A 27,708-nucleotide genomic window follows, 5' to 3' on the forward strand; every position below is an offset into this window, starting at 1 on the left:
TGATTGCTTAGGGTGATCGATTGGACTGGATGATCTTGGAGGTCTCTTCCAACCTGGTTGATTCTATGTTTCTATGAAAAAAGTTTGCTATTTAAAAGAAGAGGAGCTTCTGCAAATAGAAATTAAAATAGAAAAAGAAAGCACAAACTGAGGGGGGGAGGGGAAAGAGATTTTTCAAAGTGAAAATAAAAATAGAGAAATAGCAAAGAAGGGGGAAAAATTCATCTAATAGCCCAAAGCTTGATTGCTGAATGCCATTTCTGCTAAATGGTCCCATTTCACAAATGTTTTGTTGTCTCCAGAGTCTCTGGATAGTATTGTGAAGAAATGGTGTTGATGCTCTAAAGTGAAACTGCAAATATCTAAAGGGTCAAGTTCAGGCTCTATGAGAGTACCTACAATGCTCACTGAGAGAAAAGTGAGAATACTTGTGGAGCTGCTAATGTGATCAAAAGAGGATTATAACTTTTCATTTAGGTAGGAGAAGCTTGTGATGGTACAGATAGACATCCTGGTGCTCTGCATCCATCCATCCACCCATCTCCACACGGCAGGAGAACATGGACTCAAAAGGCCCTCCTCAGAGGGATGGCTTGGGTGATGGGTCTGATAACTGAGACCTACAGGACAAAACCATGGCTCAGAATCAGCTGGTACCTGTGTAGTTACTTGCACTCTGCTCTGCCCTCCTTCATAGGGGAGAGGTGGGTGCTCTCTCCAGAGAGCTGCAAGCATGACTGGTTTAACTGGTTCAGGGTCAGATGCTGATGCTCAGACAAGGGAGACAGGCAGCCTTTGTTTCTGATTAAAGGTTCTCCTTTTATTTTGATCCACTTTCCTTTGATATCAGTTGTTTTTTTGCCCTCTCCTACTGCCCCAGGAGGGCTGTGAAGTATTTCTAGGGCCAAATGCTGACTGATGCCCAGCTCCAGATAGTGAGAACAGGGGATGCTATCTGGGGAGATCTTTGGAGTCTTGGCAAGACAGGTACTTCGGGACTAAAGAGCACAGGTTGTTTGTGTGCCAACCCCAGCAACAGTTGAGTCTGGGCTCTGAGGTGTAGAAATACATAATCTGCTTGGAAGAAGGCTGTTGAGGCTGCTCCTGAGCCTATATCACATTGGAAGGAGACTGAGGATGGCAGTGTGCCAGGTGACGTGGAAGCTTCACACTACCAACCCACGAGCAGCCAATGTGGTCAGACTGTCTCCTGTCACTTGCTTCCAGACCTTTGCTGTCAAAAACCGCATCTGAGAGTTTCTCCTCTTGTTTCTCCTCTGTTTCTTTCTCCACTCCCATGCACCAGCTTCTTCCTCACATAAAGCTGTGCCCAAATGCACCACAACAAACCCTATCGAGCTGGAGATTAGTTTACACCAGTGCTGAACAGGAACCAACCTACTGCAAAGAAATGACCCAAATTAGAGGATTTTAGAGAGCTACTTAAATCCTCTTCATGTGCCCATGTGTTTGCATTATTTATTTTTTAACTCTTCTGTAGAAATCACTCCTTCCTCTCCTTGTATTAGTAGGGGAATGATATGACATTGTCCTAACACAAGGGGCTGTTCCCACACTGCAGCCCACAAAGTCCAAAGACCTTTCCATTGCTTTGTTTGCAAAAATTGCAAAGGCAGCAGCAATGGGGAATGCAGCCAGCTGAAAGTGCACCCATGTGGCAAAGGCTGACCGCAAATGACAGCCTCATATCCACAGCCAGCCTGGAAAGACCGAGGGACAAATGCTTGTCGCCTGATCCCCTCCTACTCCTCCAGTGATGTTTCATGAGTGAGGAATGCACTCAAAACCTGGAGAAAATCAACACATGGAATGAACTGGATCTTAGGCACCACTGAAGATACTCAATCTTCTTGTAGCAGCTTTTCTTCTTTCCTTGAGTATGGGCCTCTGGTGACACATGCCTTTGCTGCTGATCACTTCAAGATGTGAAAGGCTGGTCTGAAGTGAAAGAGGCAGCAATGGGAGAAGGGAAACTCAATCCTTGTCACCAAGCCCTGAAAATATGCAGTGAATAAGCAGCTTTGCAAGTCAAAGAAGTCTGGGAGCGATTTTTTTTTTTTTTCACTGAACTTTAAGACATTTTTTCTTCCCTATTGGTAAAGATTTCAGACTGGATTTTACACAGTTATTTTAATTCTAACATCCTTCCCAGCTTTTATTGTAAGTTACACCCAGAAATGAGCAGTGTTAACAGAACTGTCTTCTCAGCACATCTGTATCTCTATGGTGTGCTAATCAAACAATTACATCTCTTTTCCTAACTTCAAGGCTTCAGGAAGACGATAGTGAAAGTTACAATTGTGTCATATTTGTGAAGACTTTTCTGGGCTGGGAACAGAAAGGTTGCAGCAAAGAAATACACTGAGTCACATCAGGTCTGTCTGCTGGGTCTCCAAATCCCAGTCCCTTCCCATTTGTGGTGGGGGAAATGATGGCTTGGTCCCAAACCTCTTCAAGCATGGCCAGTGTTTGGGTTGGGGTCTGAATACCTAGGAACTTCCTTGTTTCCTTCCCATGCTATCAGGACACAGGTTCTCTTTGACATTAATTGATTTGCAAATGAGAAGGAACAATGCTTTAAGCCTACCATGCCCTTCCTAGTCTACAATATATGGTCCTATACCTGGTCCCCCAGGCAGCAGCAGTGTCCCCACCATTTTGGTATGAACCTCTGAAGGAGAGGAAAGCTGGAGAGAAAGAAGTCCTGGTCTTCATAACACAAAATCATAGAATAATTTGGGTTGAAAGGAACATTTAAAGGTCATCTAGTCCAACCACCCTGCAGTCATCAGGGACATTTTCAGCTAGATCAGGTTGTCTCATCACCCTCAGTATAAAAAGTTTCTTCCTTCTGGGTAGCCAAAATCTCCCTCTTCTGGTCTAAAACTATCACCCATTGTCCTGCTACCACAGGCCCTGCTAAAAGTCTGCCCCATCTGTCTTAAGTAATGAAAGGCCATAAGAAAGTTTCTCCAGAGCTTTCTCTTCTCTGGGCCGAACAACTTGAACTCTCTCAGCCTGTCCTCATACAAAAGGTGTTGCAGTGTTCAAGTCCTGGTCCTCAGAACGTGCAAGTTCTGGTCATAAGAACAGCAAGAACAGCACTAAGCACCTTTTGGATATTAGGAACAATTTCTTCCCCCAAAGGATTTTCATGCCTTGGGACAGGCTGCTGAGAGTAGTGGTGGACTCACCATCCCTGAGGGGATATAAAAGACATGGAGATGTGGTGCTGAAGGATGTGGTTTGGAATAAAAAAAACTTTTCAATTGGAAAAGAGCTTTAAGATCATTGAGTCTAACTGTTAACCCAACACTGCCAAGTCAACCACTAAACCATGTCCCTCAGTACCACATTTCTAGGACTTTTAAATCCCTTCAGGAATGGTGACTTCACCACTTCTTTGGGCAGCCCTTTTCAGGGCTTGACAACCTTTTCCATGACCAAATGGTCCCAAATGTCCAACCTAAACCTCCTGTGGCACACCAGGAGGCTGTTCCCTCCTGTCCTATCACTTGTTCCTTGGGAAAAGATACCACTCACCACCACCACCTAACTACAACCGCCTTTTGGGGATTTATAGAGAACAAGAACATATCCCAGAGCCTCCATTTCTCCAGGCTAAACTACTCTAGTTATCTCAGCCACTGCTCAGAACACTTGTGCTCTAGACCCTTCACCAGCTTCATTGCCCTTCTTTGGATGTGCTCCAGCATCTCAACGTCTTTCTTGTACTGAGAAGTTTAGTGGTGGATTTGGCTGTGTTGGGTTAACTGTTGGACTTAAAGGTCTTTTCCAACCTAAACAAATGATTATGTGATTCTATGTTTCTGTGATTCTACCTTACTGGAGATAACAAATCCAGCTCCCCTGTACAAAGAAGTTGTCCATCCATAGACAACTGAACGACTAGCTCTTTTCTTCAGCACCAGATCTTGCATCCAGCATCTCACGGGGGCAACCTCTGCGAACCTCTCGGGCGGGACCACAGCCCTGGAGCCCCCTTTTCTGGTGCTTCCCAGTCCCCGCCCCACGGGAGGCGGGCCGGTGCCGGGACGGGACGGGGTGGCGCCGAGGCGCGGCGGAACGGAGCGGAGCGGGGCCGCTGGTGGGCAATGGGCGGCGGGCGATGGTCGTTGCTCTCAGCGCTGCTGGTGGTCCTGCGCCCGCCCCACGGAGCGGCCGGTGAGTTCCGGGGGTGTCCCGGGCTGCGGAAGCCTGGGGGTGTCCCGGGTTGGGGAGTGCCCGGGACGGTTTGGGGATGGCGGGGCTGCCCGCGTTGCCCGTGGCGGGGATGGGGTGTTTGTTCGTTTTACCTGCAGATCCTGCTTCGGTTCACTGCCGGGGAGCGAGGTGTTGCATGGCAGCCCCGTGCCCGCGCACCCTGCTCCTGCTCACTGGACATGCAGACTACAGCGAACATGAAATACTGAGGGGGGTGACTTCACCGCGGGTTTCTGGCAGCAGAACATGTCCACTAGCCCTAGAGAAAGACGATTTTGATGTCCTGGGACACAGCTCTGCCTCTGTAGCGTCTTCCAGAACTTTGTTGATGGGAGCAAGGTGGGGATTGGTCCCTTCTCCCAAGAAACAAGCTAGGATAAGAGGAAACGGCCTGAAGTTGCACCAGGAAGGGTTTAGGTTGGACATTAGGAACAGTTTCTTCCCCAAAGGAGTTGTCAAGCTCTTGAATAGGCTGCCTGGGGAAGTGGCAGAGGCCCCATTCCTGGAGAAGTTGTAAAGATTTGTAGATGCAGTGCCGAGGGACATGGTTTAGTGGACTTGGCAGTGCTGGGTTAAAGGTTGGACTTGATGATCTCAAAGGTCTTCTCCAACCTAAATGATTCTGTGATTCTGTGATGTGCCTGTGCTTGCTGGGGACAACATGACAAGCAGGGACCTTTTAAAAGCAGGTCGGGATTTATCTTGCTAGCATGCAAATGCTGGGAAGAATCAGTGGGAAACACAGTCGTTTGTGGCACAGGGACACACTCTGTGGTGCTGTCACTCTGCTGGTTTGTGAGTTCCATGTGCTTAGTGACCCACAAACAGGCAAAGAGGCAAAAGGTTTTGGATTTAAAGTGTGCTGTTGTGAGACTTGCCTGTGGTTTGGTTGTGGGCTGTGAGCTGCATGTTGCGACCCATTCTCAGTGGGGTCTCAGCGTGTCAATGGGATTTAGCAGGGAGAAGGCAGGAATGTGTTTGCTTTGGGCAGGGTGGAGTTAAGTGTTGACTCTGTCACAGCAGGAGCATGCAGTGAGGAGAGCTCACTGTGGATTTAATAAGGAATTCTGGACTGATTTATGCTGTTTGAACCCCAAGAGTCTCTTTGGAAGATAGGTGTGATCCTAGGGAAAATTCACTTCTCACTTCTGGACTGATTTATGCTGTTTGAACCCCAAGAGTCTCTTTGGAAGATAGGTGTGATCCTAGGGAAAATTCACTTCTCACAGCTTCCAGGGGATAAAAAGGTGGGAAACTCCATAGACAAGGGTGTCTGAATTCTTTCTGCCCTGCCTGATGTGAAGATACGCTCAACAAGTGCCTGAGCAAAAAAAATGTTGTCAGCAGGTGAATTCCTTCCAGTAATGGGAAATCCAGAGATGTATGGAGCTTTTGGCAGACCTGGGTGTTTTCTAATCCCTTCCTTTAGTTTTGTCCTGGTCCCAGGTGTTTCAAGAGAGCAGCACTGTGCTTGCAAGTGGATTTATTTCCACACCAACTTTTTCATCCTGCCAAGCTGTGGTAAGCAAAGGGAGCTGCTCCAGCGTGGCAGGAACCCACGCAGGCTTTCAGCTCCTTGGCTTCTCCATGGACTTTTAGAACCAGTCTAAACAAATTGCTCTGAGCATGCTTAAGAGATGTCCTGCCACACAGGGCAAATCGCTTTTGAAAGTGCCGTGAAAACACCCACATCCCAAACAGCTGGGGATGGAGACTGGTACCCAAAGGTATCGCTGTCTACAACTACCTGAAGGGAGGTTGTAGCCAGGAGGGATTTGGTCTCTTCTCCCAGGCAACCAGCACCAGAACAAGAGGACACAGTCTCAAGCTGCGCCAGGGGAGGTTTAAGCTCAAGGTGAGGAGAAAGTTCTTCATGGAGAGAGAGTGGTTGGCCATTGGAATGGGCTGCCCAGGGAGGTGGTGGAGTCACCATCCCTGGAGGTGTTCAAGAGGGGATTGGACGTGACACTTGGTACCATGGTTTAGTAGTCATGAGGTCTTGGGTGACAGGTTGGACTTTGATGATCCTTGAGGTCTTTTCCAACCTTATTCATTCTGTGATTTTGTGATCACAGTGCATTAGAGGTTGGAAGGGACCTCAAGAGATCATCGAGTCCAACCCTCCTTGGTAGTGCTGGATGTAAGAAATTCCTGTTGTTACATGAGTCAGAGAGGAAAGTATTTAACTCCTGGGAGAGCAAACATCTCTTTCCACTTCATCAGTATAGAAAATTAGGCTAATATCCTCTTTGCCTTCAAATTTGAAGCAGCTTGGAGGGAGCAGAAAGCATCCCAGAGGGAGGATCCTAAGGGCACGGACCATGGATCGGCATGAGTCCGGGTTGTCCTGGCCAGAGGTCCCTGCTGGGGAAGCTACTCATGCCAGAGCTGGAAAGCTGTGAAAAGAAGCATAAAAGCAGCTGGTTGGGACTGAAGTGTGCTGGGCAGCGAGTGGCTACAGTCTGGGTGACCTCTGGGAAGAGCAGAAAGGGGATTTGGGGTCACTGGTTTGTTTGCCATTGGCAGACCTCTGTGGAGCTGCCTGGCTGTTCGGGAGCTGCTAACCCGGCCCGCAAGGAAATAGCAGTGGGCTGCGCTTTGCAGCAGTCACGTGGCTTTTGTTTGTGTTAGGCTGGCAAAGTTTAGGAAGCAGGTTGGAAAAGCTCAGGGTCTGGGTTTTTTGTTTGTTTTCTGAAAGGGAAACCAATTGTTTTGTGTGAGAGCCAGGGAGAGCTTTGAGCTTTCGTTTGCACAGAGAAGAATTTAAAATCCCATCTCAAGTAGAAGCAGCATTTCTCGAGGGAAGAAAATAGTGAGCACTATAGCAAAGGAATACATCCAGCCTCAAAATTAGGTTGTGTTTCTTTGCCCTCTGGAAAGCACACTAGGCTCAGCCCCCATTATTCACAATAGTAATGACATAGCTTTAAAAACTTGCTGTTTGATGTTTGAGGACTAAGCCCTGCCTCAAAACAAACTCAGCTGAGCACCAGTTAAATAAAAAAGTTGTGCTTTCTGCCAGTGGTGTTATCTTTTAAATTGTGAATAGGGCTGCCTTTTTTTTTTTTTTAATTGAAAGAGGAAAATTAATTAAGTTGAAATTCCTGTCTGGCACAATGCCTTTGCTTGGTGAAGACAGCAAGGGAGATTCACTGCTTTGCTTGGGATTTCTCTATGCCTCTGAAAGTCTCAGGAAGCTTGGAAATGGTCTGGTAGAAGCATCTACTTGTGAGATATTCTCTAGATCTCTCTTCAAACATACACAGTTTTGTTTAGGGGAAGTTGCTTTGTATGGAGCTGCACTTTGTCCTGTTCATGGCTGGGGTGGGAAGTGCTGAGAAGGAGGGGGAAAACACAATTACATTTGTAGATGAGGCACAAAGCCCTCAGAAAGACCTGGTTAATAGCCTTCTTTAAGAAAAACCTGTGGGAAAAGACTAAACAGCAGTCTGCTCCTGCACACTGGAGGCATTTCTTCATCCATCTGCAGCTAGTTTCCTGAGAAAAGCAGCTTGTTGGACACACTTACCTTAGGAAAAGAGTTTGTGATTGATTTTCAGAACAGCTTACCCTGTCCTGGGAAGGGAGCAGCATCACCAGCAAAGAGCCTGATCTCAGAGAAATCCCCACCAGGGATTTCTCTGCCCCAGCTGAAAGTGCTTGAGATGAGGCCCTGAAAGGGGTTTATTGGAGTAAAGTCCCAAATTCCTCCTGCCCAGGGATCCTTTTATATTGCAGTCCCAGGGGTGTGATGCAGCAGAAATAGCTCCTGCTGAAAGAGAAGCAGCCAAGCACTTTCTTTAGCCAAAGCTGCTCCCGTTTGTTTTAAAAAGGCTTTTCTTGGAGGTGCTGTTTGTATATCGTCAGTCTTGGGACAGCCCCCAGCTCCATGTTTCCTCCTCAGGGCTGTAACAAGAGGTCTCATAAATTTGGAATTTTTGGAGCATCTTTCAGTGAACTGTCTTTATTAATGGAAGTGGTGGGGCTGTGCAGGGTTTTGGAGGGGGCTGCTTGCTGCCTGGTGGTAACCGAGGTTGTGTCTTGCAGACAATGCTGATCGAAATCGAGGTCTCAGGATGCACTTTTTGGCAGAGACCCACCGCCCCGAGCGAAGCGTGGGCAGCCTTGGTCACTGGCCTCACCAGAGGACAGAGCAGTCCTGGGAGGAGCCCTCAGCCAGCTCTCTGCGACAGATGAAGTTTAACCCCACGGTGCACCACATTGTGATTAATGAGCACAAGGATGTCACATTTAATTGCTCAATCAAAGTACCTCAGCTCCTGCTCAGGCCAGATGCCCCAGGCATTTCCTTGTGGAAGGATGGGAGGGAGCTGCATGTGCTGGACCGCATTGCCACCAGCCATTTTGAGATCTCTGACGAGGAGGAAGTGGCAATGACCTCTACCTTCAGGTAACCTGGAGGGGTGCCTTGCACATTGGCTCCTGGGGAGCTTGCAGGGGCTTGAGACTGGGACTGAGCAGACACTCCCTAGTCCCCAAAGCTTGGCTTTGCAAGACCATCATCTGCCTGGTGTGTGCTGTGGGGTGGTTGGTATGGATTGAAACCTAACCCCAGGCTGGCAGCTTTGTTCTGTCCTCCTGCATGAGCTGTGTGTGGGGCTAGTCTTGCTGCCAAAGTCCTGACATGGTCTTTGTTCTCTCTGACAGCATCCTTGCTGCCCAGCGCTCAGATAACGGCTCCTACGTCTGCAAACTCAACATCTCGGGCGTGGAGGTTGTGTCAGATCCAATCTTAGTGCAGCTGGAAGGTGAGCTGAAAGAGGTTCAGGGTGGACATGCAGAAAATGTAGAGCATTCTGCCCTGGCTGAGTGACAAGCCTCAGGACCTGGGAGCTGTCCTTCAGAAATTAGGAATCCTGGATGGGATTCCTATCTGTGCTGGAGCTGGGCACAGTGACTGGCAGGACAGTTTGGGGTTGTTGATATGGTCATGTTGCCAAGTCCTCTGAACCTCCTTCTCTGCTTGTGTCCATGAAGGGCTCCCACACTTCATTCGTCAGCCTGAGAAGCTGAATGTCACCAAGAACAGTCCCTTCAACCTCACATGTCAAGCTGTGGGCCCACCAGAACCTGTGGAGATCTACTGGTTTCGCAACAACATCCGACTCAATGAGAAGCCCCACAACTCCCCATCAGTACTGGCTGTGCCAGGTGAGCCCAGCAGCATCCTTGCCATGGCCAGCTGGAACACCTCTGTGTGGATACTGGGGAGGGAAAGAGGCAGGACAGTCAAACCTCTCTTTCCTAAGGAAGAAGCAGATTTTTCCTCTAGCCTGTGGCCATGCCAGCAAGCACCCTGCTGCTCTTATAGGCTGCTTTACCAATGGTCCTCTCTTAGCGTCCTTGGGCTGGCCCCTGTAGCATTTCTGCATAGTGGAGCACAGGGAGATGAGTCCTTCACTTAACATAAAACACATCGTGTTTTTCTGCAGAGCCAAAAGAGAGGAGGGATTTTTTAATTTGCTCAGCTGATTAGTAACCAGACTATAACTGGCTCGTCTTGGCATCCAAAGGCAGTGAAAGCCGGAAGAAGTGAGTCATTGCTCTTGGATGTTCTTGCATCCGGCTGGCACATGCTAGGTCAGGGCATTTGAACAGTCCCCCTCCTGTCCCAAGCGCTCTGTCACACTGGGAAGCAGTGCTGCTGGTGTGAGCTAAAGCTTGGTATGCCCAGCACACCATGGCAAGCCCTTCACTGTGCAGCAGGCAATGTGCCCAGGAGGGACAGCCCTGCACCTCCAGTAAATTTTTTTACATGAGATGAAAATCTGAGTGTTGTTGCTGCCTGGGTCATCTCAAACAGACTTGGGGAAGAGTGGCTGGAAATCTGTGTGGTGGAAAAGGACCTGAGAGTGTGGGTTTGCAGCAGCTGAATACAAGCCAGCATGTGCTCACGTGGCCAAGAAGGCCAACACCATCCTGGCCTGTATCAGGAATAGTGTGACCAACAGGACTAGGGCATTGATCATCCATCTCTATTGGGTGGTGGTACCATACCTCAAATACTGGGTTCAGTTTTGGGCCTCTCGCTCCAAGAAGGACATTGAGGTGCTGGTGTGAGTCCAGAGCTGGAGCTGGTCAATGAAACTGATGAAGGATCTAGAGCATGATTCTTTTGAGGAGCTGCTGAGGAAACTGGAGTTGTTTAGCCTGGAGAAAAGGAGGCTTAGGGCAGGCCCTCTCACTCTCTACAACTCCCTCAATGAAGTTTGGAGCAAGGTGGAGGTTGGTCTGTTCTCCCAAGCAGCAAGTGACAGGACAAGAGGAAATGGCTTCAGGTTGTGCCAGTGGTGATTTAGGTTGGACATTAGAACTATAGAATGGTAGAGGTTGGAGGGAACCTCTGGAGATCATCTAGTCCAATGCCCCTGATAACGCGGGAGCAGTTTGTTCATGGAAAGGGTTGGCAAGCCCTGGAACAAGCTGCCCAGGTAATTGGTGGAGTCTCCATCCCTGGAGGGATTGAAAAGTTGTGTAGATGTGGTGCTTAGGGATGTGGTTTAGTGGTGGACTTGGCAGTGCTGGATTACTAGTTGAACTCAATAATCTCAGGGTTTATTTCTGGTCTAAATGATTCTATGATTCTGTGGTTCTATGGGGAATCCAGGGGAAACAAGCAGCTGTTTCCACTCGGGTATTTCCAGTGGCCCCCAAAAGCAGTCCTTCTTTGTTACCATCTGGGAGATTTGAGCAATCTTCAAAAAACAAGTCATCTGATCCAAGCTGTGGTGGTGGGCTCTTCTGCTTTCTGCCTTTCCCTTTTTGAAGGCAAAATACATGCTTACTCAGGAGGTTGTGCAATGTTGTCATAGAACTGTAGAGACCTGCTTGCTATGCCACATCTCACAGCGATGGTGCACTTGTGCTCACAGCATGGCTGGATCTTAGAGGTCATCCTTGGGCCGTCATTACAGAAATACCATGAAGGGAAGAGATTGAACGTGAAATAAAAGGTCTTTTGTTTTGCTGATGAAAAATAAAGCAACAGAAGGAAGATACAAAGGTTTTCTGTGAGCAGCAAGTAGAGACAGAAGGTAGTAATCTGGGTGCTGCGAGCAGATCCAGTGAACAGGCCCTTGTCTTCCTCCCCACAGGTCTCAATGAAACAGCGTTGTTCAGCTGCGAAGCTCACAACAGCAAAGGGCTGACTGCATCCAACCCAGGGCAGGTCAATGTGAAAGGTAAGCAGCAGCATGACAGTTTTTTTGCCTGTTGACTTCTGTCCAAACAGAAGCTGTCCTAGTCTCCACAATTCCAAGCACTCATTCTAGACAAGCTGAAGGAGATGGTTTTAGGATTCCTGTACTTCTTTTTCCTTGTTTTGAATCTACATTTAAAACCAAGCAGGATGCATGTAGCAGCACAGTCCTCCAGCATGGTTCTGTCATCCCAGTATTGCTACTGTGGGAGGAAGCACCACAAAGCATGTTGGAAAGCAGAACTGTCAGCCCCCCAGCAGGTTTTGGAAGGGCTGTATCGCTCTTTTCCTTGCTTCACAACCAGGGCAGTGCTCACAGTTTTCAGTAGGAAATGGTGGAAATTCCTGACAGTCTTAATGGGAGCCATTCTTTCAATGCAAGGAAGGTGTTCCCCAAAATATGTCATTGCCTCTAAGCAGCCCAGAGAGCTCACAAATAGAGAACATGGTCAAAATTGTCCTGGAAGGAATGATTTTCTGCTGTCCTGTCCAGTGGTCTGAAACACCCAGAGCAGACTGATGGCTGTGGCTTGTAGTCAGGGCAGTACCTGGGATTGACACACAGTTGGTCTGTACCCCAGGAGCTTCAAGGAGGAAGCCAGATGTGCTGTCATTGTGCTTAGACCTCCAGCTGACTGCTCTTGGCTTTTGCTTGCAGGAATACCTTCTGCACCTGCCAGCCTGCATGTCCTCAACCAAACAGCCCATGGTATTGTGATATCCTGGGTGCCGGGCTTTGATGCATTCTCTGCCCTGAACAGCTGCAATGTCCAGGTAAGCATCCACAACCTACCTTGCCTCTGCAACCATTCTCAGACAAATGCTCCGAGGCAGGTGGAAATAGGTGTTGGTTGACATGAAACACACAGATCTGAGCAGGGTATTAGTTTGGGCAAGTTGAGTTGGACTTTCCCAGCAGCTCTGAAAGGGTAAGATGGCATGCTGTCCCACCCGTGCTCTGTGGTCCAGGCGGCTGGGGAATTTGGGGGAGCATGATGTTGAGGTTGACCAAGTTGAGCAGCAAGCAGTGCCAAGATCTTGAGTATCACCAGAACACCACTGACATGGAAGGAGGCTTGAAAGGAGAAGCTAGAGACCACCTTGATGGGGTCTGCTAACAAAAAGTGGTTGTGCTCTGCCTACTGTGAGGGGGGATAGACAGGGTCCCACATATAGAGGCAGGCACAGGGAGCATGAAGCTGTCTTTTGTCCCAGGAGTGAGGTGGTGAGTAGAGGCAGAAACAAGGGGTGATAGGTGATAGGAGCAGGTGAGCCTGTTTTTTCGGCCTGAAAGAGCCCATCTCTTGGGCTTGTGCACGTGAAGTGTGCAGGAGAGAGTTGCGAGAATCTCTTCCCTCAGGCAAGACAGGTTGTAATGACTCTTCATGAGGAGATGGCCAGAATTGCTCCAAGTAGCAATCTGGGAGACTTTGAAAGCCTTGAGTTGCTGCAGGCATATGCTTGTCCCTACTTTTACCTCCTGGTCAAACACTTCTCAATTAAGCAGTCTTCCCATTGAGGTTTGGAGGTGGAGGTTTCTCTCAGCTCTGCACTCCTTGTGTGTACTGGGAAGGATTGCCTGTCTCCTGGACAAGCCAGGAAATCCTACCTGCATGAGTACATCCCTGCAAGTAGTAGCTACCTCTTCTGTCTGACTTTGCTGGGTTTCACAGTTCAAGATCATTGCTTGCTGTCTTGAGGGTATGTTTCTTACACTGGCTAATGTATACTCTGGCTGAGATGATATGTGGAAAGAGGCAATGTTTGAAGCCAGGTAAAAGTGAAAGGAGTTACAGGGAGGAAAGGTACCAGAGCTAATATTAGCACTGCATCCACTGCTGCATTCCAGCTGGAGATCAGGAAATGGGGTGGAGAGGCAAAGAATTTCCTATGACTTAATGTTCATGGTCTGTCATTAGGAAATAGCCTTTCAAACTGACAAAAAACACAGCAGTGACTAAGCCTTTTTACTCCTGTCCCCTTTTATAATCCTCTGGCTTGGGTAGTGTGGCCCACCAACTGACTCATTTCTGAACACTCTGGTACTTAAAAGGGAAGCTGTTGCTGTCACACCTGCCAAGTTCAAGCTGTTTTAAGTTTGCAAAATGCCTCATTAAAAAAAAAAAGACCAACACAACACATTCATTTGATGGATTTATTCCAGAAAGCAAGTTGAAGATCAAGATAGTTCAGCCAGGCTCGATGCTCAGGAGAGCAGCCAGCCCCAGTGGTGCTTTCAGAAAGGGCTTTCACATTCATCTGATTGCTGCTCACTTCCCTCAACATTTCTAGTGATGGCTTAGGGACTGTCTCAGCTCTACAGGGCTGAAGGCTATTCTCTTTCACTTTTGCTAGGGATGCAGAAACCATCCGTTGCACCCAGAGGGTATGGTGGTTCTTCAAGCAGAAGGGCAGTTCTCCTCCTCCCCAAAATCATGCATGGAAGCTTTTGAGAGGATTCTATGACTTTCTGCTTGTGGATCACACTGAAACATGTCCTGTGGGTTGTTTTCCAAGTTAACTGTCTTGTGCTGTTAACTGTTGCTCTGCTTTCTTTCCTCCAACCAGCCCAGCCCAGCCCACTCTTGTGGTGCTTCCCACCAAATGAGATGCTTTCTGGAGAGCTCCAAGGGAGGGCTGTGTGAGCATCTACATGAGCACTCAACAGCCAGACAGTTTCTCCTTGTGTAAAAGGCATGACTTGTTTTTAGTATGCTGAATTCGTTCATGCTGCTGAATGTAATGATAGGGTCTGACGAGGTCTGAGATTGGTCCCACTACATCTGATGGTGATAAGTCCTGTGGTCTAATGATGTGTGGCACGAAAAGGACTTTCTTTTGTTTGTGACTCACTGCCTGGTATTTTTATTGGGTGCTCCTTTTGCTCCATGCCAAAAGAAAGAGCAAATCATTCCTCCCTTCCCTTCTGCAGTGGTGCACACATCTCTGCCATGTCCCCACCACAACTCTTTCTTCTCCACGTGTGTTGGAGCCCTCATGCTGGGCTCCACAAATGGCATGCAGCCAGCTTTGTATGGCAGATATAAGTCAGCATACGGGAACAAGGCCCTGCCAGTGTTTGGATGTGAGGCACAGGACTCTGGATCCTGTTTACAGATGTAAAATTCCTTGCCATGCATCTCACCCTGCAGGTTGCTGCTGACTAATTTCTGTTTGTGAACTGATTTTTCAATTAAGGTCAAGGAAGCTGTTCCACGAAGCAATGTCTCACTTTTTCTCTTCAACACCTTGGTGCCTCCCCATGTGTATCACATCCAGCAGCTGGAGCCCATGGCGGATTACAAAATCCGTGTTTCCTGTGGGAATGAAGTCGGCTGGTCAACATTTAGCCCCTGGATACCTGCCAGCACCACTGAGGAAGGTAGGAAATGAGACTGAGAAGGGTTTCCCTGCCTTGGTTGCACAGCTGTGCTTTGTGCAGGACTCTCTGGGTTAGATGCTGGCCCAGAGTCATGGTTGCTTATGGAGTGAGACATCTCAACATCTCTTCATGGGAGAAGAAATTTACCTGTGGGCAACTGCCTGCTGAAAATATTAAAGGCTGTAGAAAACACCATGTGCTTTCTGGCTGAGCTACAGCTCCTTTTCCATCAGCCCACCATGTCCCTGCATCCTCACCTGGCTCTCTTCACCTTCTTTCTCTATGATTCCTACAGCTCCTGCCACCCCGCCGCTGAATGTCACGGTGTCATTCAATGAATCCGTCTCTTCCCTGGAGGTGCGATGGGTGAAGCCACCCCTGGGTAGGATACACGGGGAACTGCAGGGCTATCACATCTGGTACAAGTGGCAGAACTCCAAGGGGTTGGTAAGTTACTGGGTAAATGGGGAAGAATTGCTAAACGCTGAAAAATTCCTGGCAAACATCAAGCAGGGATGTCCAGTTTGGTCTTGGTGCCTCCATGTATTCTTTCTGAGCTTATTTCATAGAATCATAGAATTGGTTTGATTTGGAAGAGACCTTAAAGATTATCTATTTTGAGCTCCATGCCATGGGCAGGAACACCTCCTTCTAGACCAGGTCACTCAAAGCCTCATCCAATCTGGTTTAAACACTTCTGGGGATGAGGCATCCACAACTTCTCTGGGCAGCCCCTTCCAGTGTCTCACCACCCTCACAGTAAAGATCTTCTTCCTAATGTCCAATCTAAATCTACCCTGCTCTAGTTTAAACCAATGCTCCTTGTCCTGTTACCACAGGCACTTATAAAAAAAAAGTCTCTTTGCAGCTTTCCTGTTGGCCCCCCTTCAGGTAATAGAAGGTTACTGTAAGGTCTTCCTGGAGCCTTCCCTTCTCCATGTTGAACAGACCCAAATCCCTCAGCCTATCCTTGTAGGAGAGGTGCTCCAGCCCTCTGATCATCTTTGTGGCTCTTATCTGAACTCTCTCCACCAAATCCATGTCCTTTTTGTGTAGGGGGCTGCAGAGCTGGGGGCAGTGCTCCAGGTGATGTCTCACAAGAGCAGAGTAGGTAAACAGAATCACCTCCCTTAACCTGCTAGCCACGTATCTTTTGATGCAGCCCAGGATAGTGTTGGCTTTTTGGGCTGCCAGTGCACATTGTTGGCTCTTGTTTAGCTTTTTATCCACCAGCACCCCCAAGTCCTTCTCTGCAGGGTTGCTCTCAATCCACTCATCACCCAGCCTGTATTTGTGCTTGAGATTGACCTGACCCACGTGCAGGACCTTGCGTGTAGCCTTTGTTGAACTTCATGAGGTTGGCATGGGCCCACCTTTCCAGCTTGTGAGGGTCCCTCTGGATGCCATCCCTTCCCTCCAGTGTGTTTGCTGCACCACACAGCTTGGTGTCATCAGCAAACTTGCTGAGGGTGTACTCAATGCCACTGTCCATGGCGCCAACAAAGATGTTAAACAGCACTGGTCCCAGTACTGATCCCTGAGGGACTCAGCTCATCATGGATCTCCATTTGGACATTGAGCCATTTGTCTGCTGTCTTGTGCTTTTACCTGGGTTTCTTTAACACAAGTGGTCTCCATTTTGTCTGTTCAATGCCCTAAGTTACTAATACTAGGAATGATCAGTTCCAAGACAAGAGGGCTCCTATTCTCTAAACTAGAAGTGAGATGTTCTTCCCAGTGTTGCCTTTGGAGTGGCAGTCAAGGTCTGGCAGCATCTTTTAACACTTTTCAGCCACAGAATCAGTCATAAGGTTCAGGAGAAGCTGTTCCCTGTTCCCTGTGTTTTGAGTTGTTCCTTACTCAAATGAGATTTGTTCTGTGCATTAACTCGTCTACAAATGCATGGCACAGAGTTTCATAGCCCAAGGAACATTTTGGGGTCATATGAAGTCATCTGGCACAACCTTGCTTGCTTTTCCCATGATTTAGGAAGCAGCCTTCATGGATTTTCTAGGACAAGGTTGACCTAATCTGTCAGGCAGTCCTGGGTCATCTTATTCTGTCCAGGCTGTGTCAGTGGTCAAGGAACCTCTGGATAGTCAATGCTGATGTATCCAGCAGTCAGCTCTGTGCTGTGGTTTGGTCTTCCTCTGTCCCAGGCTGAAAGCAGAGAGGCAGTGACAGCCTGAACCTGGCATGGAAAAAGTGACTCACACTCTGTATTTTTGCAGGATGCTGCATTTTCTGTTCTCTTTTTGTGCCTCTGAAAAAAAATGTGTGTAGATCCAGACTGAGTGAACTCAGGGAAACACTGCTTTGGTCTTGTGACAAGCATGGAAAAAAAATGCTGACATGTTTGTCATTTCTCAAGCATAAATCAAAACCAGGACTTGCCCTTTAAGCCGTGGGAGACTTTCCTGCTGTTGTTTTTGTTTTTTGTAACTTCACCCAGTCGAATACTCATAGGGTGAAATTTCTGCTTGGGTTCCTGGTCAATAATTGTTCACATTAATGCTGGCTTTCAGGAGGATCAAAAAACCCACGTAGGGGGTTCAGGAAGGAGGTGGCTGTGCAAGGAATATTTGCTCTTTGCAGAGAAGGAAACAGTTGTGTTTGTTGCTGATTAGTTTTGTCACCCTGCAGGTTTTATGGAAGGCAGAAACGTGAGTCAGAGCAGAGGGCAGGGGCCAGCACAGCTTTTCATAAGGGGTGTCCCAGAACTGAGAAGCATGAAAATGGCTTGAGCCTGTGCTGCCACCTTTTTCCAAAGCACCTGATTCTCCCATACACCCCTAAAGGTCTCCTGAGCTGATGAATGGGCAGTCTGAAGTACAAAAGAACATGCTTGTTGTAGAGTGAAGATCTAATTTCTCAGAAATAAAGTCTCTGAGTTTTGGCCCTGAACAGTCCAAATATTAAATATTCCAAAATAAGCACTGATAACAACCCCAGCACGATAAAGGTGGGGGCATTCTGTATTTCTGTGTCAGCAGGGCCACTTGCAGGCCTCTTCTCTACAACTAGCTTCAAAACTGTTTAAAAAACTTTTAAAAAGCTGGTTTGTTTTATTTTCAAACCAGCAGATCTTGTTTGAGCCAAGGCTGCCAGAGCTAGGATGTGAAGAAATTCCTCAACTACCGCAATACTCATAAAAAACATTAACTTTGGCAGTTCTGTCCTGCCAGAAGGGCTGTCTGCTCTGCCAGCACGCTCATACTCTCCATGCTCTCTTTGATATCAGCTGGGCTCTGTCCTCAAATGACACATGAGAGCTGTCTGTGATATGAAAGAATCCTGGTGCTTTTTCAGGCTGGTGTTAAGGAAAAGATCTTGTGTGCGTTTCTGATGAAGGATGCTGTGAATGTGAGATGGGAGGAAAGCAGGAGTGTGGAAGCAGAGGCAGCAGCAGGTATCAGCTCACTCTGATGGCACAGACATGCTGGGGTGCATTTCGTATCCAATTCTATGGTGTTTTTATGACTGTGAACTAAAAATGTTTCCCTCCAAGCATCTTAAATTTCCTCCTTGCCCATCAATGCCTATCAGCTCCTGCTTTTGTTCAGCCACGTGATGTCCAGCCCGTGTCATGATCTGGGCTGTGCTGGCTGCTGCAGCCCAGCAGATGTTTGGGACACCGTTGGGCAGCTGTATAATAGCTGGAGGTCATTAGAGATCAGCAGCAGGTACTTTCTCAACTGAAGAAGACCAGGAAACAAAGGGAATTTGCAGGGAAAGACTCCCTTGTGGGTTTACCAAGGAAAAAGATCTGTGTCACAGAGTGTGCTACCTCTTGCAGTGTTACCAGGCAAGGAAACACACCCTTGAAAACAGTAATATTATTAGCTTGACACAAAACCACAGTCAGAAAATAACTGCCCTGAGATCTACTTTCTGTGGCTGGGCACTGGAACAATCAAACTGGGAGCACTGTGGCTGAAAGTGGTCAGAGATGCTCTGAGGAGGAGCACTGGTGGCAAATGTCAAGGCTTGGTGAGTGCTTGTGGGACAGCCTGTCACAAGTCACAGGCATCCCTGGCAGAGAGCAAAGATGGATACAAGCTTCTGCTGGCTAAGCTGACCACAAAGAAGGCTGGGGGACAAAATCGATGCCACTACTGGCACATAAAATGCAACCCCTTCCTTGGGAGATTGCTTTTCTGCCTTGTTTCTGACTCAGGCTGCTGGTCCTGCTGCTGTTGATGAGCAGTGACAGCACAAGGTTTGAAGGGGAAACAACACTCAGCCCCTTTCCAGATCCCATCCGGCTCTTGCAGGCAGGTGTATTATTCTCCATAAATAGCTTGGTGCTGCATTTCCTCTGGGCTTGTGAAAGCAAAGCTACACAGACATTTGGCAAGGGGACAGCTCAGTAAATCTCTGGGTTTCTCTCCTGCTGTCTCCCCCAGCCCAGACTTTTTGCCTTCGTCTCTCCAGCAGAACGTCTCCACTGAAGCCCAGCAGAACACCAGCTTTGCAATCCTGCCTGTGGTGGCCACCAATGCCACCTACTCCATACGTGTGGCCGCTGTCACCAAAGGTGGAGCAGGACCTTTCAGCAGTCCAGTGGAGATCTTCATCCCTGGCCATGGTAAGGAGATGCTCATCTCTGCCTGTGCAGCATGGATGTAGGGGATGATGGAGATGCGCACAGACCATGCCTTCCTTGCCCAGTCAAGACCATTTGGGATCCCTCCATCCTCCTTCAAAGGAGGATGGCAGCCAAGAATCTAGGACCTTCAGCATGCTTTGATAGCCAGGAGAGACTTGCTTTCCATGTGTAGCTTTGGTCCTCATGTCCTCTTCTCCCTTTGGGCTTTGCTGGGTTTAGTTTCCTCCCATGGGAAGTTGTTCCCCAGCCCCTGGGTGCTGCAGGCTGACTCTTTCCCCAGCTCCATTAATGGGATATTTTCTTAGGATTAATAACCTCAACCCACTCTTCAACTCCAGCCTCAGGAAACACAGACTCCTTTACCATAGCCCTGGGCTTCATCTGTGGGACGATTGCGGTGGGACTGCTCCTCTGCTTGTCTGTGGTCATCCAGAAACGGTGCATGGAAACAAAATATGGGTAAGGTGAAGGGAAGGCAGCTTGCAAGGGTGCCTTGAGCTCACAGGGCAGGCAGGATGAGTGGCCAACAGCCCATGCTGGACTTGGGGACAAGGTTTCATTCTGATACTGACACTGGTGCCACAAATGGCACTTTTTTATGCCTGTGGTGAGGGATTAAGAGTGTTTTTACTGTAGGAATGGTACTTTCCCCCGCTTCCTTAGCCCAGCAGTTCACCTTTCACTTACTATTCCAATTTTTAAAGGGAAGTAAACTTGTGCAACGTGGTATGGGAGAGTGGCCTCAGCATTTTGACAGAGGTGAGAGAGCAGAGAGAGATGTATAATATCCTATGTTCTGTGGCCTTGAGAAACCCCTCCTGCCTCATCACACACCAGGTCTATCTTGGTCCACTGGATAAGAGTGGCACTTGCCTCTCCAGACAGAGACTGCCCCTGGACTGCATAAGTGGTGTCTTAATATGGACAAAGGGCTGCTTTCTGCTACATAAGACAATGCTACTCACTTACCCTTGTGACTTGCTAAGTGGAATTTAACATCCCTGTGCTGCTGGCTTCATTAAACAATCGTGGTGCTAGCAGCTTTTCTTGTAAGCACTGTCACTTGGGTGTCTGCTGCCAAACCGGAAATGGGATATTAGAAAAATCTCTTCACAGAAGGCTTCCATCCCAGGAGGGATTTGAAAGACATGTAAATGTGCTGAGGGACATGGTTTAGTAGTGACCTGGCAGTGCTGGGTTAATGGTTGGACTTGACCGTAAAGCCCTTTTCCAACCTAAATGATTCCATGATTCTATGATTAAGTCCCTTGGAAGAGAATAATTTCAGCAAGGGAGTTTATTGAGCTGCTGAAAGAATCCCACATACTCCCATGGCTTCACCCCTATCCCAGTTTGAATATGGGTGGTGTGTGAGGATCCCTTTCCTAACTGGTGTAGCATTGTTGCTCTCTCTTTGTGATGCTCCCTTGGAGCATGTGCCATGGTTTTGTTCCCTGGAGCTGTACCCTTGCACGACCTCATGCCTCATGTAGAGAGGCTACACAGCATCTCCCAGCAGCATGCCCACCACTGTTTTGGAACACTGCTGTGGAGCTCCTTTTGGTCTCTTTTTGGCTAAAGGCTCTGGATGGCTTCATGTGCTAACAGAGAACATTGACATGCTGGAGTTGTGCGTGGGGCAAGAGAAGAGATCGCTTTAGTAGGTGATAGATCCAGGCACCATATTCCTTCTGGTACAGCCTGCTCTCAGAGAAGGAAATGAGTATCCCATTTCCTCCACCAAAACCCTCTGTGACTCACTCCTTATTTATCAAGCGTCTGTTTTCCTCAGACGTTGTAAGCAATGGCACTCACCCAGTCAGAGGGAAATGAAAAAAATTAGGGCCAATGTGCATTTCCTTCTTCCCTACCCATACTCCTGGGTGCATGCCCACACAGCAGCGGCAGTTCCTTCATCAGGGGAGAAACAGCTACACGTAGCCCAAACAGGGCCTGTTTCTGTCCTACCAGGAATGCTTTCAACGGGAACGACTCAGAGCTGGCAGTGAACTACACAGCCAAGAAGTCCTACTGCCGGAGAGCCGTGGAACTTACCCGTAAGTGTGTTTTTTAATTCCTTTATGAGGAGGCTGATGGGGATGTCTCACCAGCAATAAGTCTGCAGGATGGAGGTGTCCTGAGCTTCTGTTCCCTTCTCCTGCAGTGGGCAGCCTAGGTGTCAGCAGTGAGCTCCAGCAGAAGCTGCAGGATGTTGTTGTGGACAGAAATGCCCTCAGCCTGGGGAAGGTCCTGGGAGAGGGTGAGTGCTGGAGCTGGGGAGCTGAGGATGGGGCAAGGGCTGTCACTGTTACTTACATCGTCCCCCACCTTTAGGCCCAGGAGATGTGGAACAGATGATCAGTCAATATGACCAAACGCCAGGACACCTGGGTTAGAATCATAGAATCGTTTTGGTTGGAAAAGACTTTTAAGATCATTGAGTCTGACCATTAACCCAACGCTGACAAGTGCACCACTAAACTGTGTCCTTCAGCACCACATCCATGCAGCTTTTCAATTCCTCTGGGGGTGGGGACTCTACCACTTCCTGGGGCATCCTGTTCCAGTGCTTGAAAACTTTCTCTGGGAAGACATTTTTGCTTAATGTCTGATGTAAACCTCCCCTGGCACAACTTGAGGCTGTTTCCTCTCATTGTATCACTTGTTCCTTGGGAAAACACAATAACCCCCACCTCACTTGAACCTCCCTTCAGGTAGTTGTGGAAAGGAGATTGTAGCTTCATGTCCTCCTCCTGCAACTGATGAGACACAAGCCTTCCCTGTAGTCTATTAGGCATGTGGTCTCTGTCTTACAGCATTTCAGATGTAGGACATGGTGGTGTCCTGAAAGGCTATGGATGAAGTGCTTCCTTATTTCCCATGGTGCAGGGGAGTTTGGATCAGTGATGGAGGGACGTCTCACTCAGCCTGAAGGCACCCCACAGAAGGTGGCTGTGAAGACCATGAAGTGTAAGTCATCACCCTGGTCTTGCAAAACTTGATGTTAGGGTGCCCACATTCCTGCTACCTGTCCTGGGTGCTCTCTCTGCATCATGGCATCATTTTGTGGGTACGCTGGCCTCTGCTACAGCTCCTGGTGCTGTATCAGAAAGCCATAGATGGCAGAAACATTCTGGTGGTCCCTTGCGCCTTACCCACGCAGGAGCTGTGCTATGAAGGGAGATGGCAGCAGTGATTTGGGGTGTTTAAGCTCTTGGGGTTTTAAATCTCTTTCTTTTTCTCTGCTTCCCAGTGGATAACTTTTCCCAAAGGGAGATAGAAGAGTTCCTCAGTGAAGCAGCATGCATGAAGGACTTTGACCATCCCAATGTTATCAAGCTCCTAGGTATGGGTTTTCACTCCCCACCCTCCAGCTGGGATTTGGGCTGAGGAGTGGAACCAGGGAGTGCACAGGTCCCACAGATGTCTGCAAGGGGACTGTGGTGCCTTTGCCCACAGGGCTGTGTAACCTGTCTGTGTTTTCTAGGTGTGTGCATTGAGCTGAGCTCCCAGCAGGTCCCCAAGCCCATGGTGATTCTCCCGTTCATGAAATACGGTGACCTGCACAGCTTCCTGCTTCGCTCACGGCTGGAGATGGCCCCCCAGGTAATGAGTGCAGAGAGCAGAGGGCCCTGTGTCTGTGAGGAGCAAGGTAGGATCATTTCTCCTGGGGACAAATCTGCCTTTGTTTTCTGAGAGCATGGGAGGAGTTGGTTGTAGTACTGCTTCCTGCCTTTGTCAGGTGGTAGTAGTGGGATCCAGCTCCAAAAAAGCCTGTGGGATTCTCTCCATCCTTTCTCTAGACTGGACTATCTCACCTCCTTCTTGTATACCATCTTCTACAGTCTCCTACATCTTTCCCCTAAGAAGCCCCAAATAGGACACAGCATCAAGACATGGCTTCATTAGTGCTATATGAAAGGGTAGAATAGTTTCTCTTGACCTACTGACTGCCCTCTTGCTTGTGCAGCCTGCTACAAGGTTGACTTTCATTGGCACAAAGATCTGCTGCCAAACCGTGACCAACTTGCTCTACAGCAGGGTCCATGAACCACCAAGGTTTGCTTGCTAAAACTGGGTTATTGCTAAAATAATTGTCCCCACATCTGCAGCTTCTGCTGGTTTGTGATTCACTACATCTTACAGTCTGAGGGTGCTAGCCCAACAAGGATGAGAGATGCCACAGTGGCTGCCGTTGTGGGACTCCTTGTGGGTGTCGCTGATGGTTCTACATCCACACTAGGATGTCAGCCAGCAGCCCTAGGTGGGGTAGCCTTCCAGATCAAACCAAACATCCTTTCCAAAGAGCTTGCACTATCTAACCTTCACCTTCCCTTCCCAGTTTGTGCCTCTGCAGACGTTGGTGAAGTTCATGGTTGATATTGCCCTGGGGATGGAGTATCTGAGCTGTCGGCACTTTCTCCACAGGGATTTGGCAGCTAGAAACTGCATGTGAGTTTGTTTTCCTCTGCTTCATCCTGGGTAGATGGGCATCAGTGGGAGCCCTGTGATTTTACACCACAATGTGGCTTCCTCGGTCTTCAGAGACATGGGGAAAGAAGCCTCAGGCTTCTGTTTTATACCTGGGCATGTCAAACTTTTCTGTTTTGACATTCTGTTCCTCCTGCCAGGTTGCGGGACGACATGACGGTGTGTGTGGCAGACTTTGGATTGTCAAAGAAGATTTACAGTGGTGATTATTACCGTCAGGGCCGCATAGCCAAAATGCCAGTGAAGTGGATTGCCATTGAGTCCCTGGCTGACCGTGTCTACACTACCAAGAGTGATGTGGTAGGTCCACATGGCTGGGCAGACAGGCAAGAGCTGAGAATCAGTCCCTGGGTTGAGACATCCACCTTTGCCAAGCTTTCATAGAATCATAGAAATGTTTGGGTTGGAAAAGACCTTTAAGATCATTGAGTTCAACTATTAACTCGGCACTGCCAGGTCACCACTAAACTATGTTCCTTAGCACCACAACTGCACATCTTTTCACTCCCTCCAGGGATGGGGACCCCACCACTGCCCTGAGCAGGGTTTGACTACCTTTTGGGGGAAGAAACTGCTCCTAATGTCCAACCTAAATCTCCCCTGACACAACTAACGGCCATTTGCTCTTATCCTATTGCTTGGTCCTTGGGAAAAGAGGTTGACCCCCACCTCAGTCCAGCCTCCTTCCAGGGAGGTGTAGAGAGGAAGAAAGTACCCAATATTGAGCCCTGGGGAGCACCACTTTTGATCAGTCACCAACCGGATTTAATTCCATGCACCATGACTATCTGAGCTCAGCCATCCAGCCATTTTTTTACCCAGTGAACTGTGCACCTCTCTGAGCCATGAGCAGCAGCTTGTTTTGGTTGTTCTTGTATCCTGGAAGCACAAAGCCAGAGGAGCAGGAGGCTTTCAGTAACAGGATGTGCTGACCTTTTGCTGCCCGCCTCAGCCTCCTGGAATAGGTTTATTGAGTGGGCCGCTCGCCTCTTCTGTGGCATTGCTTATTATTTCCACTTTTGGGGAGAACCGGACTGGAGTGACAACTCTCAGCATTGTGTGAGGTCCCAGCAGACACTGGGCAAGTGACCTTTCCCCATGAAAAGAGTCATTCATTCCTTCTGGAAATGTCCTTTCAGCAGCTTTCCCTTTGTCTTCACAGTGGGCATTTGGCATTACCATGTGGGAGATAGCAACCCGAGGGATGACGCCCTATCCAGGGGTGCAGAACCATGAGATCTACGAGTACCTCTTCCATGGGCAGCGCCTGAAAAAGCCTGAGGACTGCTTGGATGAACTGTGAGTCTTGTAATCCAGTTTCTGCTCTCCATCTGCCCACAGATGACCTGTGTATCACTTGCCCTTGAATCATAGAATTGTTTGGTTGAAAAAGATCTTTAAGGTCATTGAGTCCAACCATTATCTAACTCTGTCAAGTCTGGTGCTAAGCCATGTCCCTCAGCACCACATCTGTTCATCTTTTAAATGCCTCCAAGGATGCTGGGCGATTCAACCACCTCTCTAAGGAGTCTATTCCAGTCTCTGAGAACTCTTTCAGGGAAGAAGTTTCTTCTAATATCCAACCTAAACCTCACCTGTTGCAGCTTGAGGCCATTTCATCTTCATTCTATCACTTGTTACTTGGGAGAAGAGACCAACAGACACCTTGCTTCAACCTCCTTTCAGGGAGTTGTGGAGAGTGAGAAGGTCTCCCCTGAGCCTCCTTTTCTCCAGACTAAACAACCCTAGTTCCCTCAGCCATTCCTCACAAGACATGTTCTCCAGACCCTTCACTATCTTTGTTGCCCTTCTGTGGACCTGCTTCAATACCTCAATATCTTTCTTGAAGTGAGGGCCCAAAACTGAACCCAGTATTCAATGTGTGGCCTCATCAGTTCTGAGTAACTACAAAGGAGATGGCTGAGGTGGTTTCTGGAAGGGTCTGCTCTCAGTTGCTGATGTCCTTTCTTTAAGGATAAAACAACTGCTTATGCTGTGGATTTGTGCTTAATTTGGCTACAAACTGCATGACAGCACAATTAAAGACCACTCCAGCATGCTTGTGGTCCCACCTGCTGCAAACCTCCTCTCCAAATGGAGTAGGACAGGTCTGTACCAGAGAGGATGTTACCTTGCATCTCACTCCTTCCATTTCTTTCACAAACCAACCATTATTAAAGGCTAGGTTTTAAAGAATCACAGAATCACAGAATGTTAGGGGTTGAAAGGGATGTCGAAAGATCATCCAGTCCAACCCCTCTGCCAGGCAGGATCACCTATACCAGATCACGCAGGAATGGATCCAGGCAGGTTTTGAATATCTCCAGAGAAGAAGACTCCACAACCCCACTGGACAGCCTGTTCAGTGCTCTCTCACCCTCACAGTGAAAAAAGTTTTCCTCATGTTTCCATGGAACTTCCTATGCTTAACTTTGTAACAGTGTGAGAGCTGAAATCCCCCTCCCACACTGACAATAACCAGGCTAGCTCAGTCTGGAAGCAAATGAAAGCTGTATCCACAAGCAAATCTACAATCTATGATGAAATGCAATGAATATGCACAAATATACACTATTCACAACATTTACAAATATGTACAATCAACAGAAAAGCACAACCAAGCCCCCTTTGCTTCCCCCACGGGGCCTTCCCCCCCAGCCAGAAGGACTCCCCCCAGACCCCCCTGGCAGAAGGCAGAGAGTCAAGAAGCAGAGAGGCTGTTAGACTTAGCTTGTCGAGGTCAGTATGCAGGTGTGTTATCTTCAGCCAGAAAAGAAGGCGGCAGGCAGAGGCTGAGCAAGCTGAGACTGAGACACTTTGTTTTGAGTAGGGACTCTTAAACATTTTTATCTCTAATGGAAGTGTTTAGAATAATCATTATTTTGCTTTCTTACACCCAATAGTGATTTATTTACATTCTTTCACTTTCTCTGCTCAAACTTTGTGAAGGAAAATTAAAAAGACAGTCTTAAAACCATCACAAACTTCCACCCATTGCCCCTTATCCTGTCATTGGGCATGACCGAGCCTGACTCCATCCTCTTGGCACCCACCCTTTACATATCTATAAACATTAATGAGGTTACCTCTCAGTCTCCTCCTCTCCTAACTAAATAGGCCCAGCTCCCTTAGCATTTCCTCATAAGGGAGATGTTCCACTCCCCTAATCATTTTTGTGACTCTGCACTGGACTCTTTCAAGCAGTTCCCTGTCCTTCCTGAATTGAGGGGCCCAGGAAGGACTCAGTGTCCCAGGAACAGAACTGCAGTGTTCCCAATGTGCTGAACTTGGGTTACAACAATCCCATGAAGGCTCCAGGCGTAGGGAAGAGTGGCTGGAAACTGCCTGATGGAAAAAGACCTAGGGGTGGTGGTTGTCAACCAGCTGAATATGAGCTAGCAGCATGCCCAGGTGGCCAGGAAGGCCAACAGCATCCTGGCCTGTATCAGGAATAGTGTGACAAGCAAGGCTGGTGAGGTGATTGTTCCCTGGAACTCAGCGCTGTGGGGTCTGAACTCAGCACAATTGAGGCCAGACCTCAAATGTTTGGTTCAGTTTTGGGTCTCACACTCCCAAGAAGGACATTGAGGTGCTGCAGCACGTCCAAAGAAGGACGATGAAGCTGATGAAAGGTCTAGACCACAAGTCTTGTGAGGAGTGGCTGAGGGAATTGGGGTTGTTTAGCCTGGAGAAAAGGAGGCTCAGGGTCTTAAGACCTTCTTGCTCTCTACAACTCCCTGAAAGGAGGGTTGTACCAAGATG

General features: G+C 48.3%; 1 protein-coding gene across 1 annotated transcript in view; it reads left to right on the plus strand.

The window, feature by feature from the left end:
* MERTK (MER proto-oncogene, tyrosine kinase) overlaps window positions 1-27,708 on the plus strand; it is a 31,438-nt gene that overhangs the window by 2,908 nt on the left and 822 nt on the right. Inside the window, exons 2-19 of the mRNA XM_054383762.1 lie at window positions 4,044-4,206; window positions 8,293-8,656; window positions 8,914-9,014; window positions 9,244-9,417; window positions 11,361-11,447; window positions 12,123-12,238; window positions 14,663-14,846; window positions 15,142-15,293; window positions 19,281-19,434; window positions 19,761-19,914; window positions 21,427-21,512; window positions 21,620-21,715; window positions 22,345-22,425; window positions 22,709-22,801; window positions 22,943-23,061; window positions 23,798-23,907; window positions 24,087-24,246; window positions 25,109-25,245. Coding sequence (XP_054239737.1) covers window positions 4,044-4,206; window positions 8,293-8,656; window positions 8,914-9,014; window positions 9,244-9,417; window positions 11,361-11,447; window positions 12,123-12,238; window positions 14,663-14,846; window positions 15,142-15,293; window positions 19,281-19,434; window positions 19,761-19,914; window positions 21,427-21,512; window positions 21,620-21,715; window positions 22,345-22,425; window positions 22,709-22,801; window positions 22,943-23,061; window positions 23,798-23,907; window positions 24,087-24,246; window positions 25,109-25,245 — 2,531 coding nt within the window. The remainder of the gene's footprint in view (window positions 1-4,043; window positions 4,207-8,292; window positions 8,657-8,913; window positions 9,015-9,243; window positions 9,418-11,360; window positions 11,448-12,122; window positions 12,239-14,662; window positions 14,847-15,141; window positions 15,294-19,280; window positions 19,435-19,760; window positions 19,915-21,426; window positions 21,513-21,619; window positions 21,716-22,344; window positions 22,426-22,708; window positions 22,802-22,942; window positions 23,062-23,797; window positions 23,908-24,086; window positions 24,247-25,108; window positions 25,246-27,708) is intronic.

The sequence above is a fragment of the Indicator indicator genome, chromosome 9 (genome assembly GCF_027791375.1).
Source record: "Indicator indicator isolate 239-I01 chromosome 9, UM_Iind_1.1, whole genome shotgun sequence".
Classification (NCBI taxonomy): Eukaryota; Metazoa; Chordata; class Aves; order Piciformes; family Indicatoridae; genus Indicator; species Indicator indicator.